The sequence below is a fragment of the Leptopilina heterotoma genome, unplaced genomic scaffold (genome assembly GCF_015476425.1).
Source record: "Leptopilina heterotoma isolate Lh14 unplaced genomic scaffold, ASM1547642v1 Lhet_38, whole genome shotgun sequence".
Taxonomy (NCBI): domain Eukaryota; kingdom Metazoa; phylum Arthropoda; class Insecta; order Hymenoptera; family Figitidae; genus Leptopilina; species Leptopilina heterotoma.
In genome coordinates this window covers 719,082-731,434 of record NW_025111054.1, presented here as the reverse complement: position 1 = coordinate 731,434, position 12,353 = coordinate 719,082, and the positions used below count along the sequence as shown (strand labels likewise).

Below are 12,353 nucleotides of genomic sequence, written 5' to 3'. Positions count from 1 at the left end.
GTTTATAAAAATACTAGAAATTTTTTTTAAATTTTTGAAAATAATTGAATTCTTTCAACGATTATTATTAAAACTTTAAAAAATAATTGAATTTCGGTGAAGAATTTTATTATTTATAATAATAATAATTGAATTCTTGAAAAGAAATTTGTTAAATTTTTTTAAATAATTGAATTCTCGCTACAAATTTTATAAAAATCTTTTTTAATAATTGAATTTCTATAAAAATTTTATTACTTATGAAAATTATTGAATTATTTCGTAGAATTTTATAAAAATTTTGTTAATGATTGAATTCCTACGAAATTTTGCCAAGAATTTTTTTAAAAATTTTTAAAAATAATTGAATTTCGATGAAGAATTTTATTATTTATAAAGATAATTGAAATTTTGACCAGAATTTAAAAAAATTTTTTAACATAATTGAAATTTTTTGAAGAATTTTCATTACTTTTAAAAATAATTGAATTTACTGGAATCATTTGTAACTTTTCCAAAATTCAAATTTTTTTTTTAGTATTTTTAACTAAAATTCTTCTATCAATCTAGTATTTATGAAAATTGTAAAAATGATTCATTAAATAATTTATAAGTAATAATTTTATAATAGTTCTTGAAAACTTAAGTTATTTAAAAGGAAATTATTGTCAGAAATAGAAAAAATTGAAGGTTTTGTATTAAAATTCGTGGTAATTTCATAGTTTACGAGGCAAACAAAAAAAGCATCAAAATTCAGAGTTTTCTCATGAATTTTAAAAATTCAATTTTTTTCATTTTTTTTAACAAAAATCCCTGACTTTCCTTAATTTCCCTGACCTGTGGCAACCCTGATGACGAATTGATAAGTGTGCAGAGTATTATTTTGCACGGTTGGCTTTGTAGAATCGAGTATTTGTGTGATTGGAAAAGGTTGAATTGACAAAAGTCATTAGGAGCTTTTAATAAAAGAAACTTAACTAAAAAAACAATATCATAGAATATATTTAATTTGAAATATAAATACAATTTTGTTAAGAATACTAAAATTTTATCTGATAGCCGTATACTGTTGAAATTCATTAGTGAGAAACTGTCCTGGTACATAAGAAGCAGGTGGGCCGACAATATCAATTGCTGGACTGTGTACTTTAATTTGCCGCATATGAGTATCTCTACCATTTTGATGATTACTGATAACAGCTATTTGAAGCATAAATGTACGAATTGGACGTTCGTTTAAATCTTTAACTGGTATTACAATCCATCCATTCGGCTCATTAAGATCCATGATTTCCACTTCTTGCAAATCATTGAAATTTGTTCCGGCTCTTATACTAATACTGCAAGAAAAATATTAATCATTAGCTTACTATATTTTTTTTTCCTTTCTTCTCTTCTTGGCTAAAAGATTATTTTACCAGATTTTTTTTTATAACCAGAATTCTTACCGACTAGGAGTATAACTTTCATCTAATTTATAATCTGTATAAATACAAATGTCGCGAATTGTAGTTTTTCTGCGAAATTGAATATTCACAAGGTGTGGTAATTGTCCATCTGATTGCCAATAAGTTTCCGTTATATCATCACGAAGTTGATCAACACCAAAACCTGGTTTACAACTCGATAAACTCCAAATTGCTTGATTTCCCACTTCCTGCACTCTCCCGGACATTTCTTCCTGTACAGGGTCTTTATCTCCTGAAAATCAAAAATGTTTAGAATGTGGATCTTTATTTATTTATTTATTTTTTTGCTTGTACTGGTGAAAATGTTCGATTTTCAGGGTTGCCACAAATATTTAATTTTATTTTTCCCTGACTTTTCCCTGATTTCCAGACAAAATTTTCACTTTTTCCCTGACCCTAAAGAATATTCTGATTCACTCTAAAAATTATTAGATACTCAAAAAAAAATGTTCTATTACATTTATTTATAAATTTCTTAAATTGTAAAATTATTCAAAAACATCAATAACTTCTTTTTTAAATAAATATTTAATCATTATTTTTCTGTAGAAATTAAAATTCTTCAAAACATTCAAATTCAAACCTTTCTAAAATTCAACAACTTATAAGAATATTATATTAAAAAACATGAAGAATCACTCCGAGTCTTCGACTCGAATTGATCGCCTTCTTCATGTTTTGTAATAATTTAAATTACCATAAAATTTTTCAAAATAAGTTAAATATTTACAAAAATCCTAATAAAATCCTTCGAAAGAATTCCATTATTTATACAAGCAGTAGAATTTCTCAAAAAAATTAAATTATTTAAAAAAAATGTCAAACAAATTCGTTGCAGTAATTCAATTATTTTCATAAATAATAATAAATCGATTATTCGTTGATTCATTTTTAAATCAATTTTTATTAGAAAATTCTAGAAAAATTCAATTATTTAAATTAAAAAATAAATAATTTATTGAATAATTGAATGTTTGTTAAAATTGAATTCTCATAAAGAATATTATCAATAAATTTTTAAATAATTGAATTCATTTGACAAATTTTAATAAAATTTTGAAAAATAATTATATACATTTTTCAAGAAATTTGATTAAAATATTGTATAAAAAATAATTAAAATTCTGCGATGAGTTTTAATATATTTATGAAAATAATTAAAATTTTCCTAAGAATTTTATTAAAATTTTCATAAAATAATTGAATTTTTGAGAAGAATTTTATTATTTATAAAGATAATCGGAATTTTAAAAAGGATTTTTTTTAAATTTTTGAACATAAATGGATTTTTGCGAAGAATTTTATTACTTTTGAAAATAATTTAATTCTTCCAACGAATTTTAATCAAGTTTATAAAAATAACTGAATTTATGTGAAGAATTTTATTATTTATATAAATAATTGAATTCTTACAACGAATTTTTTTCAAGTTTATGAAAATAATTGAATTTCGGTGAAGAATTTTATTATTTATAAAAATAATTGAATTCTTACAACGAATTTTATTCAAGTTTATGAAAATAATTGAATTTCGGTGAAGAATTTTATTATTTATAAAAATAATTGAATTCTTGAAAAGAACTATGTTAAATTTTTTTAAATAATTATATTCTTGCGACGAATTTTATAAAAATCTTTTTGAACAATTGATATTTTTCGAAAAATTTTATGAAATTTTGTATTTTAAATAATTGAATTCCTGTCAAAATGTTATTACTTATGAAAATAATGGAATTATTTTGAATTAATTTATTAAAAATTGAATAATTGAATTTCTACAAAATTTTGCCAAGAATTTTATTAAAATTTTTTAAAATAATTGAATTTCGATGAAGAATTTTATTATTTGTAAAGATAATTAAAATTTTGACAATATTTTTTTTTTTAATTTTTGAACATAATTGAAATTCTGCGAAGAATTTTTGTAACTTTTGAAAATAATTTAATTCTTCCAACGAATTTTATTCAAGTTTATATAAATAATTAAATTCTTAGAACGAATTTTATTCAAGTTTATAAAAGTAATTGAATTTCGGTGAAGAATTTTATTATTTATAAAAATAATTGAATTTTTGAAAAAATTTCATAAAAATCTTTTTATATAATTGATATTTTTCGAAAAATTTTATGAATTTATGAATAATTGAATTATTTCTAAGAAATTTATTAAAAATTGAATAATTGAATTCCTGTGGAATTTTGCCAAGAATTTTATTAAAAATTTTTTAAAATAATTGAATTTCGATGAAGAATTTTATTATTTATAAAGATAATTGAAATTTTGACGAGAATTTTTAAAAAATTTTTGAACATAATTGAAATTCTGCGAAGAATTTTTGTAACTTTTGAAAATAATTGAATTTACTGGAATCATTTGTAACTTTTCCAAAATCCAATTTTTTTTAGTATTTTTAACTAAAATTTTTCTATCAATCTAGTATTCATGAAAATTGTAAAAATTATTCATAAAATAATTTATAAGTAATAATTTTATAATAGTTCTTGAAAACTTAAGTTATTTAAAAAGAAATTATTGTCAGAAATAGAAAAAATTGAAGGTCCACATTTTGTATTTAAAAAATTTCAAAAATAAGACTTTTTACAATTTTTGGTTTTTAAAATACCAAAAATAATATCGTAATGACATTTTCTTTAAATGTGATTTTTGAATTCCTAAGGTCGAATAACATAAAGATATGTCAAAAAATCGAATTTGAAAAATTTTGGTATTTTTACAATATTTTAGTGCAATTGATGCTCGATTGTTTTTTCATTTCTTACATAACCTGTTACCTTCTTTATTTTATTAACTAAAAGGTGAAATTTGTTCAACTATATTAAGCAAGAAAATTATATATATATATATATATATATATATATATATATATATATATATATATATAGGGTAAAGAAAGTAATTGCCTTGAAAGTACCACTTGTCGTATAAAAGAAAAGAATAAATTTTTAATTGTAAAAAAGTATCGTAATTGTAAAGTTCGGGAATTAAAAATACAATGTTTACTATGTGCTACAAACAATAAGATGATTATAAGAACAAAATAACTAAGTTTACTATTTACCTTTATTACTCATTTTAGAGGAAAATTGAAATTATGATTAAAAAACTAGTATATTGTTTATTGGAGCTTTCAATAAAAGTTTCAATATGAACTGTCAATATATAAACATGCCGGTCTTGCATGTGTATTTGTATTGGGAAGAACGAGAAGAATGGTTGTTCTACAACAGATCGATTTTGAGTTTTTGACGAACTTAAAATAAAGGTGCTTTTGTACCTCTCCTGTATTTTGTCCAACCTGCGTTTTGCGTTGAGCAATGAGTTGAACAAGGATACATATAAATATTTTTCTTTCTCTCTCTCTCATTGTTCTACAAAAAACGCAGCTAAACGCAGTGTTCGTACTCGGTCATGTAAAACAGCCTTAAATAGAAAAGGACAGAGATACGTGTGTCCTTTTTCCATCATTACATTCAATATTTATCGAATGTATTGTGCATAGGACTTAAAAAGTAGCATTCTGGCAAGGAAAATAAATTCAGAGCAGAAGATTCAAGTAAGTTTAAACAAATAATAACGTTTATTCTCATATTTTTGTAATATATAAAAAATTATGTCTAAGACAAATTATTATTAAATTACTGTGTTTATTAATTCTAATAATTTGTTTAATTTTTTAAAAATATTAATTTATGTTATATTGTAAGAAATGAGCAGGTATACTTGTGACTAATATTATTAATCATATTATATTGATTCCTATTCTCTAAAATTACTAAACGCTGATTTTGTTTTTAAAATATATTTTACTAAAGTTTCTTCTTGTTTCTCTTAATTAAAAAATTAAATAAACATTTATGTAGCACTGTGTCATGCTGTGTCAGGGACATATGTAAGACACACGTAAAACATTTTTACCGGTGAACTCTTTTATTAAATTATAATTTACCTAATTTGCCACTTCAGTAATGATAGTGCCAAATATTATTCAATTTCAATTTTGGTTAAAAAAATTATTAAAATTTAAATTTAAAAATTTTTTTTGGACCTATTTCTTGCTCCGGTATATAATATTAGGGAAAATTAAATTTTTTAAAATTATTGTCAATCTAAAATCTGTTTTTTTAAGTATTTATATAAATACCTAATAAATGTAAAGAAGACTAAAATATCGAATTTTCTTTTAAACTGCGGGGGCACTTTTTCCATACTTATCCCGCTATATTGAAAAAATATATGTTAAAGAGAACATTATAAGGTACTTTTCTTTAAAAAAAAAATTACAGTTGTCACTTCAAAAATTGACTGCCAAAAAAATTTTCGAAAATTTCAAAATTTTTTTTGCGTTTTTTTGAAATACTGAATTTTTCGTACTTTTAACAAACAATTTTGTAGAATTAATTTTTTTGAAAAATTTTAATTTTAATTTTTTTATCTAGGAATATTCTTGTAATATAAAACTAACAATTATAACAATTTTCTGAATATCTAATTTTATAGAAAATGGCTGTAGATATCTCAGTAGAAAAGGACAATGGAGTCCTGAAAGAAATCTTAAAAGAGGGAGAAGGCGATGAAGTTCCAGCAGCGGGATGTGTCGTTAAGGTTCATTATACCGGTACTTTACTAGATGGAACGAAGTTTGATTCTAGTAGAGATCGTAATGAACCATTTTCCTTTGAACTCGGCGAGGGAAGAGTGATAAAAGCATGGGAAATTGGAACAGCCACTATGAAGAAAGGCGAAGTTTGCGTACTTACCTGTGCTCCAAAATACGCTTATGGACAAGGAGGAAGTCCACCAAAAATTCCTCCTAATGCAACCCTTAAATTTGAGGTCATTAATCATTTTATTCAAGATTTTTCTTTTTCATTAATATTCTACAATAAATTTAATTCATTTAATTTAATTAATTAAATTAATAGTAATGAATATTTTTTTAATATACAGATAGAAATGTTAAGCTGGACTGGCATGGATATAAGTCCAGACAAGGATGGTAGTATTGAAAAAATTCTGTTACGGAAGGGAATTGATGCGACAAGTCCAAATGACGGAGCTCTAGTGAACGGTAAATTTATTAACGCACTTTTGAAAACTTTATTTAATAAGGTAAAAGTAAATGAGACTTCGCACTCATCTACTGAAACCTACTATTTACGTTATGCTACTATTTGGGTACTTTTTTTAGATTTCAGCCACTAAAAGCTACTATTTCTGTTTTTTTTTTTTGTGAATTTCCACTACTTTAAATTTGCTAATATCAGAAATCAAAAAACTATTGTCAAAAATTATAATCAAATTCTTTAAAACGATTCAATTATTTTCAATATCTAGTATTTTTATAAAATTTTGCAAAAGAATTCAATTTAACAAAAAATTCATGAAGTTCATACAAAATTCAATTTTTTTATACCTAAGTAATAAAATTTTCACAGGAATTCAATTAATTTAGAATAGTATTTTCAAAAAAATTTCGAAAAAATCAATAATTTAACACAATTTTTATACAATTCTTCACAATAATTCAATTGCTTTCACTAATAATATTTTTCATGGAAATTAAATTTTTTAAAAAAAGTTTTGATAACATTCTAAGCAAGAATTCAATTATTTACATAAATAATAAAACTCATCAAAGAATTTCAATTATTTTTAATACTATTTTAAATTAATTAATTGAAAAATTTAATTATTTTCACAAATAAAGTTTTCCACAAGAATTCAATTATTTAAAATAAAATTTTTATAGAATTTATTATATTTCGAAAAAATTATTTATTTGAAACAATGAATTATAAAATTCTTATAAAAAATTCAATTATTTTCAAAAAAAAAAAAATTTTCAAAGAAATTTAATTTTTTTTCAAACATTTTAATAGAATTTTTCGAAATAATTCAATTATTTTTATAAATAATAAAATTCTTCTCAGGAATTCAATTATTTTTGAAAATTTTAATAAAATTCTTTGCAACTATTCAATTATTTTAAAAAAATATTCGAAATTCAATTATCTTCAATATCTGGTGTTTTCATAAAATTTTGCAAAAGAATTAAATTATTTAAAGAAAGTTTTTATAAAAGCAAAAATTCAATTATTTACATAAATAATAAAATTCATCGAAGAAATTCGATTATTTTTAATTCTATTTTAAATTAATTAATTGAAAAATTCAATTATTTTCACAAATAAAGTTTTTCACTAGAATTCAATTATTTAAAATAAAATTTTCATAAAATTTATTATATTTCGAAAAAATTAATTATTTAAAATATAATGTTTAGAAAATTCTTATGAAGAATTCAATTATTTTTGAAAATTTTAATAAAATTCTTAGCAACTATTCAATTATTTTCATAAATAATAAAATTAATCGCAGGATTTTAATTAATTTTAATACAATTTTACAGGAATTGCTCAAAAAAAGTGTAATTATTCTTAAAAATTTAATTTCAATTTCTCAAAAAAATCAATTATTTAAAAAAATGTTTTTTTAAAAATTCTTTAAAAGAATTAAATTATTTACAAAAATATTAGAATTTTTCATAAAAGAATTCAATTGTTTTCAAATATTTTAATAAAATTGGTCGAAAGAAATCAATTATTTTAAATACAATTTTAATTAAATTTTTTTAAATAATTCAATTTTGCTTTTAGATTTTAATAAAATTCTTCGAAATAATTCAATTATTTTGATAAATAACAAATTTCTTCGGAAGAATTCAATTACTTTGCTAAACTACAAAATTATTTCCGAAAATTCAATTATTTTGAGGCATTTTAGTAAAATTCTTTACAAAATTCAATTTTTTTAGAAATAAAAATATTCACCAGAAGAATTCAATTACTTTTAAAAATAACAAAATTTTTCACAGAAATTAAATTATTTTTTGAACATTTTAATAAAATTTTTCGCAATAATTCAATTATTTTCATAAATAATAAAATTCTTCTCAGGAATTCAATTATTTTTGGAAATTTTAATAAAATTCTTAGCAACTATTCAATTACTTTCATAAATAATAAAATTTATCGCAGGATTTCAATTAATTTTAATACAATTTTACAGGAATTGCTCAAAAAATGTAATTATTCTTAAAAATTTTAATTTCAATTTCTCAAAAAAATCAATTATTTACAAAAATATTAGAATTTTTCACAGGAATTCAATTGTTTTCAAATATTTTAATAAAATTGTTCGAAAGAAATGAATTGTTTTAAATACAATTTTAATTTAATTTTTTTTAAATAATTCAATTATTTTGATAAATCACAAAATTCTTCGAAAGAATTCAATTATTTTGCTAAACAACAAAATTATTTCCGAAAATTCAATTATTTTGAGGCATTTTAATAAAATTCTTTACAAAATTCAATTGTTTTCATAAATAAAAATATTCACCACAAGAATTCAATTATTTTTAAAAGTAATAAATTTCTTCTTGGAAATTCAATTATTTTGAAAAGTTCTAATACAATCGTTTGCAAGAATTCAATTATTGTCAAAAATTGTAATTGAATTCTTTGTAAAAATTAATTATTTTTAAACAGAATTCAATTATTTAAAAAATTTGTTGTAATAATCTTCGTAAGAATTCAATTCTTTTCATGAATAAGGAAAATTTCTCAGCTATTCAATTATTTAAATTAGAATTTGCATAAAATTAGTAGAAAGAAATCAATTATTTAACATTTTTTATAAAATTCTTCGCAAGAATCAAAATTATTTTTATAAATATTGAAATATTTTTTATGAAAATTAGGAAAAAGTAGGAGGAAAATAAAATATAGAATGGAATTTTTGTCAGCTTTGTGAATATTGTGAACGAAAAACGAGTTTTTTTGGTCGTCAAGATTAATTTTTCGATAGCTAATTTTTTTAGTTTGAAAGCTACTTTTTGCTTCTTTTTTAAAATTAATTATCGAGTGCAAAGTCTATTATTATCATTTATTTATTAATATTAAATTTTTCAGTTCACTTGGTGGGAAAATGCGAGGACAAAATTTTTGAAGAAAGAGATGTTCAGTTTAATCTTGGTGAAGGAGAAGATTCCGGAATAATTAAAGGAGTAGAAATAGCATTAGAAAAGTTTAAGAATAAAGAGCATGCTAAACTTAAAATTAAGAGCAAGTATGCATTTGGAAAGAAGGGAAAATCTGAATTTGATATTCCTCCAGATACGGATGTAACATATGAAGTAGAACTGCAAAGTTTTGAAAAGGTATGTAAACGCACAACTTTTAAATACATACCGTATTTTCCATTTATTTAAGTTCATTTCTATTGAGAATTTTTCCAATAATTTCATAAAAATTTCATAAATAATGTGATTATTAAATTTTTCCATTTCTTTTGCACAGACTCCTGATACATGGTCAATGGATAATCCGCAAAAAATTGAACAAGCAAAGATCCTTAAAGAAAAGGGTACGAATTACTTTAAACAAAATAAATTGACTCTCGCTATTGAAATGTACCGAAAAATCGACAATTATATTGTCTACGACAAACTTTTTAATGATGAACTGAAAATCGAGAGGGACAATATTTTACTAGCAACTTATTTAAATCTTGCACTTTGCTATCTAAAAGTTGAAAAATTTGTAGATGCAAAAGACTATTGTAACAAAGCATTGGAAATTGATGCCAATAACGAAAAGGCACTTTTTCGACGAGGACAAGCGTATCTTGCCTTAGCGTCACCTGAAATAGCGATTAAAGACTTTCAGGAAGTAGTCAAAATTGAACCAAATAATAGTGCTGCTGTGAAACAAATATCTGCCTGTAATAATCTTAAGAAGAAGCAGCTGGCTGCTGAGAGGAAACTTTATTCAAATATATTTGCCACTAAAGAGAATAATGAGAATTCTGAGAAACAGTGATAATTTTTTTTCAAGTACAGTAAAACGATTGAAGTAGAAACGACTTCTACAGATGAAATAAAACTAGCAAGAATTTTTTTATATTCCATAAAAACACGTTTCTTGTAACGCGAACAAATGAAAAAAAGGTTTTATTGAAAATTGTCTTTAATAAATTTTACAGAATTTGATAAAACTAATTTTTTGTAAAAATTTAAAAATCCGTTAGTTTCTCCATTTATGTTAAAATATTTAAATATTATTACAGTTTTACAAAAATCAAACATTTCAAAGACATTCTATTTAAAAATTTAATCTTTTGAAATTTACTTGAATTTTCCCAGAATTTTTCACGAAACAATTGTCAATTCATTGACTTTTGAAATTTAATTATTTGTAAAAATTCATATAATAACGCTTCTAATATTCAATTTTTATTTCAAATTTTTTCTTAAATTAATTTTTAATTCAATACTTGTTAGAAAGTTTTAGGAGAATTAAATTATTTAAATATACAAAAATAAGTAATTGATTAAATAATTTATTATTTCTTAAAATTGAATGTTTATAAAGTATTTTATCAAAATTTTAAAAAATAATTGCATTCCTTGAGAAATTTATTTTAAATTTTTGAGAATAATAATTTCAGTGCTCGAATAATTGCAAAAATCCAATTATTTTCAAAAGTAATAAAATTCTTAGCAAAATTCAATTATTTTTAAAACAACTTTAATAACATTTCATAAAAGAATTCAATTTTTAAAAAAAATTCCTAATAACATTTTTCGAAAGAATCCAATTATTTTCTATAATTTTAATAAAAATCCTTCGAAATAATTCAATTGTTTTTATATAAATAGTAAAATTCATCGCAAGAATTAAATTATTTTTCATAAATAATAAAATTCTTCCCAGTAATTCAATTATTTTCAATGCAATTATAAACAAATTCGATTCTATTCAATAAATTAAAGAAATTTTTCAAAAGAATTTAATTAAGATTAGGAAAAATTTTAATAAAATTCTTCTCAACATTAATTATTTTCATAAATAATAAAATTCTTCAAAGAAATTCAATTATCAAATTTTCTGATAAAATTCTTTGCAGGAATTCAAAGATTTGCAAATTTTTTTACAAATTTTTTCGCAATAATTCAATTATTTTCATAAATAATTAAAAATTTTTACAGAGATTGAATTATTTTCGTAAATAATAAAATTCTTTTTATGAATTCAATTATTTTCATAAATAATAAAATTTTCGCTGGAATTTAATTATTTGCAAACACAATTTTCATAAAAATTTTCGAAAAAAATCAAATATTTAAAATGATTTTTATAAAATTCTTCGCTAAAATTCAATTATTTAAACAAAATTAATAAAGTTCTTCGTAAGAATTCAATTATTTTTGAAAATTTTAATAAAATTCATTGCAAGAATTCAATTATTTTTAAAAATTTTTATAAAAATTCTTCGTATCAATTAAATTATTTCGTAAAATTGAATTTTTATATAGTATTTTATCAAAAGTTAAAAAAATAATTGAAACAAAAATTTTAAGAATAATTGCATTTTTTGAGTAAATTTATATAAAATTTTCAAAAAATTGAAATAAAATTGTATTTTAAATAATTGTAAATCTGTGAAAATCTTATTATTTATAAAAATAATTGAAGTTTTTGTAAGAGAATTTTATTAAATTTTTTTTAAATAATTTAATTCTTTCGTGAAATTTGATTAAAATAGTAGATATTGAAAAAAATTGAATTTCAGCGAAGAATTTCATTATTTGGGAAAATAATTGAATTTTTGCAAAAAAAAAGTTCTTAAAATTTTGAAAAATAATTGAATCGTTTCAAAGAATTTTATTTACGTTTTCGAGAATAATTTATTTATTTCAATTATTCACGGACTTAAACTAGTGTAAATTCTAAAATTTTCACTGAAATTCATTTTAAATAAATTCTCGTTAAAAAGCTGTACGAAAATTGAATTATTTAAATACAAAAAAAAATAGTGGA

At 21.0% G+C, this 12,353-nt stretch overlaps 2 protein-coding genes across 2 annotated transcripts; one reads left to right on the top strand and one right to left on the bottom strand.

Moving 5' to 3' along the window:
* Positions 1 to 957: 957 nt before the first annotated feature.
* Positions 958 to 4,685, bottom strand: LOC122505921 (anaphase-promoting complex subunit 10). The gene is made up of 3 exons (XM_043617804.1): positions 4,529 to 4,685; positions 1,428 to 1,680; positions 958 to 1,319 (listed from the first exon to the last, which is right to left on the bottom strand). Exons 1-3 carry the CDS (start codon positions 4,539 to 4,541, stop codon positions 1,028 to 1,030), a joined length of 558 nt encoding a protein of 185 aa, XP_043473739.1. The 5' UTR covers positions 4,542 to 4,685; the 3' UTR covers positions 958 to 1,027.
* Positions 4,686 to 4,866: 181 nt separating this feature from the next.
* LOC122505920 (peptidyl-prolyl cis-trans isomerase FKBP4) lies at positions 4,867 to 10,531 on the top strand. The gene is made up of 5 exons (XM_043617803.1): positions 4,867 to 5,023; positions 5,968 to 6,303; positions 6,418 to 6,538; positions 9,444 to 9,691; positions 9,831 to 10,531. Exons 2-5 carry the CDS (start codon positions 5,971 to 5,973, stop codon positions 10,350 to 10,352), a joined length of 1,224 nt encoding a protein of 407 aa, XP_043473738.1. The 5' UTR covers positions 4,867 to 5,023; positions 5,968 to 5,970; the 3' UTR covers positions 10,353 to 10,531.
* Positions 10,532 to 12,353: the final 1,822 nt, after the last annotated feature.

Bases quoted from the DNA above. Each gene is read 5' to 3' on its own strand.
- LOC122505921 (XM_043617804.1), bottom strand. The intron at 1,320-1,427 runs GTAAGAATTCTG...TTTTTCTTGCAG, and splicing joins GAAAGTTATACTCCTAGTCG to TATTAGTATAAGAGCCGGAA.
- LOC122505920 (XM_043617803.1), top strand. From the start codon at position 5,971: ATGGCTGTAGATATCTCAGTAGAAAAGGACAATGGAGTCCTGAAAGAA. The intron at 6,304-6,417 runs GTCATTAATCAT...TTTAATATACAG, and splicing joins ATGCAACCCTTAAATTTGAG to ATAGAAATGTTAAGCTGGAC. The intron at 9,692-9,830 runs GTATGTAAACGC...TCTTTTGCACAG, and splicing joins AACTGCAAAGTTTTGAAAAG to ACTCCTGATACATGGTCAAT.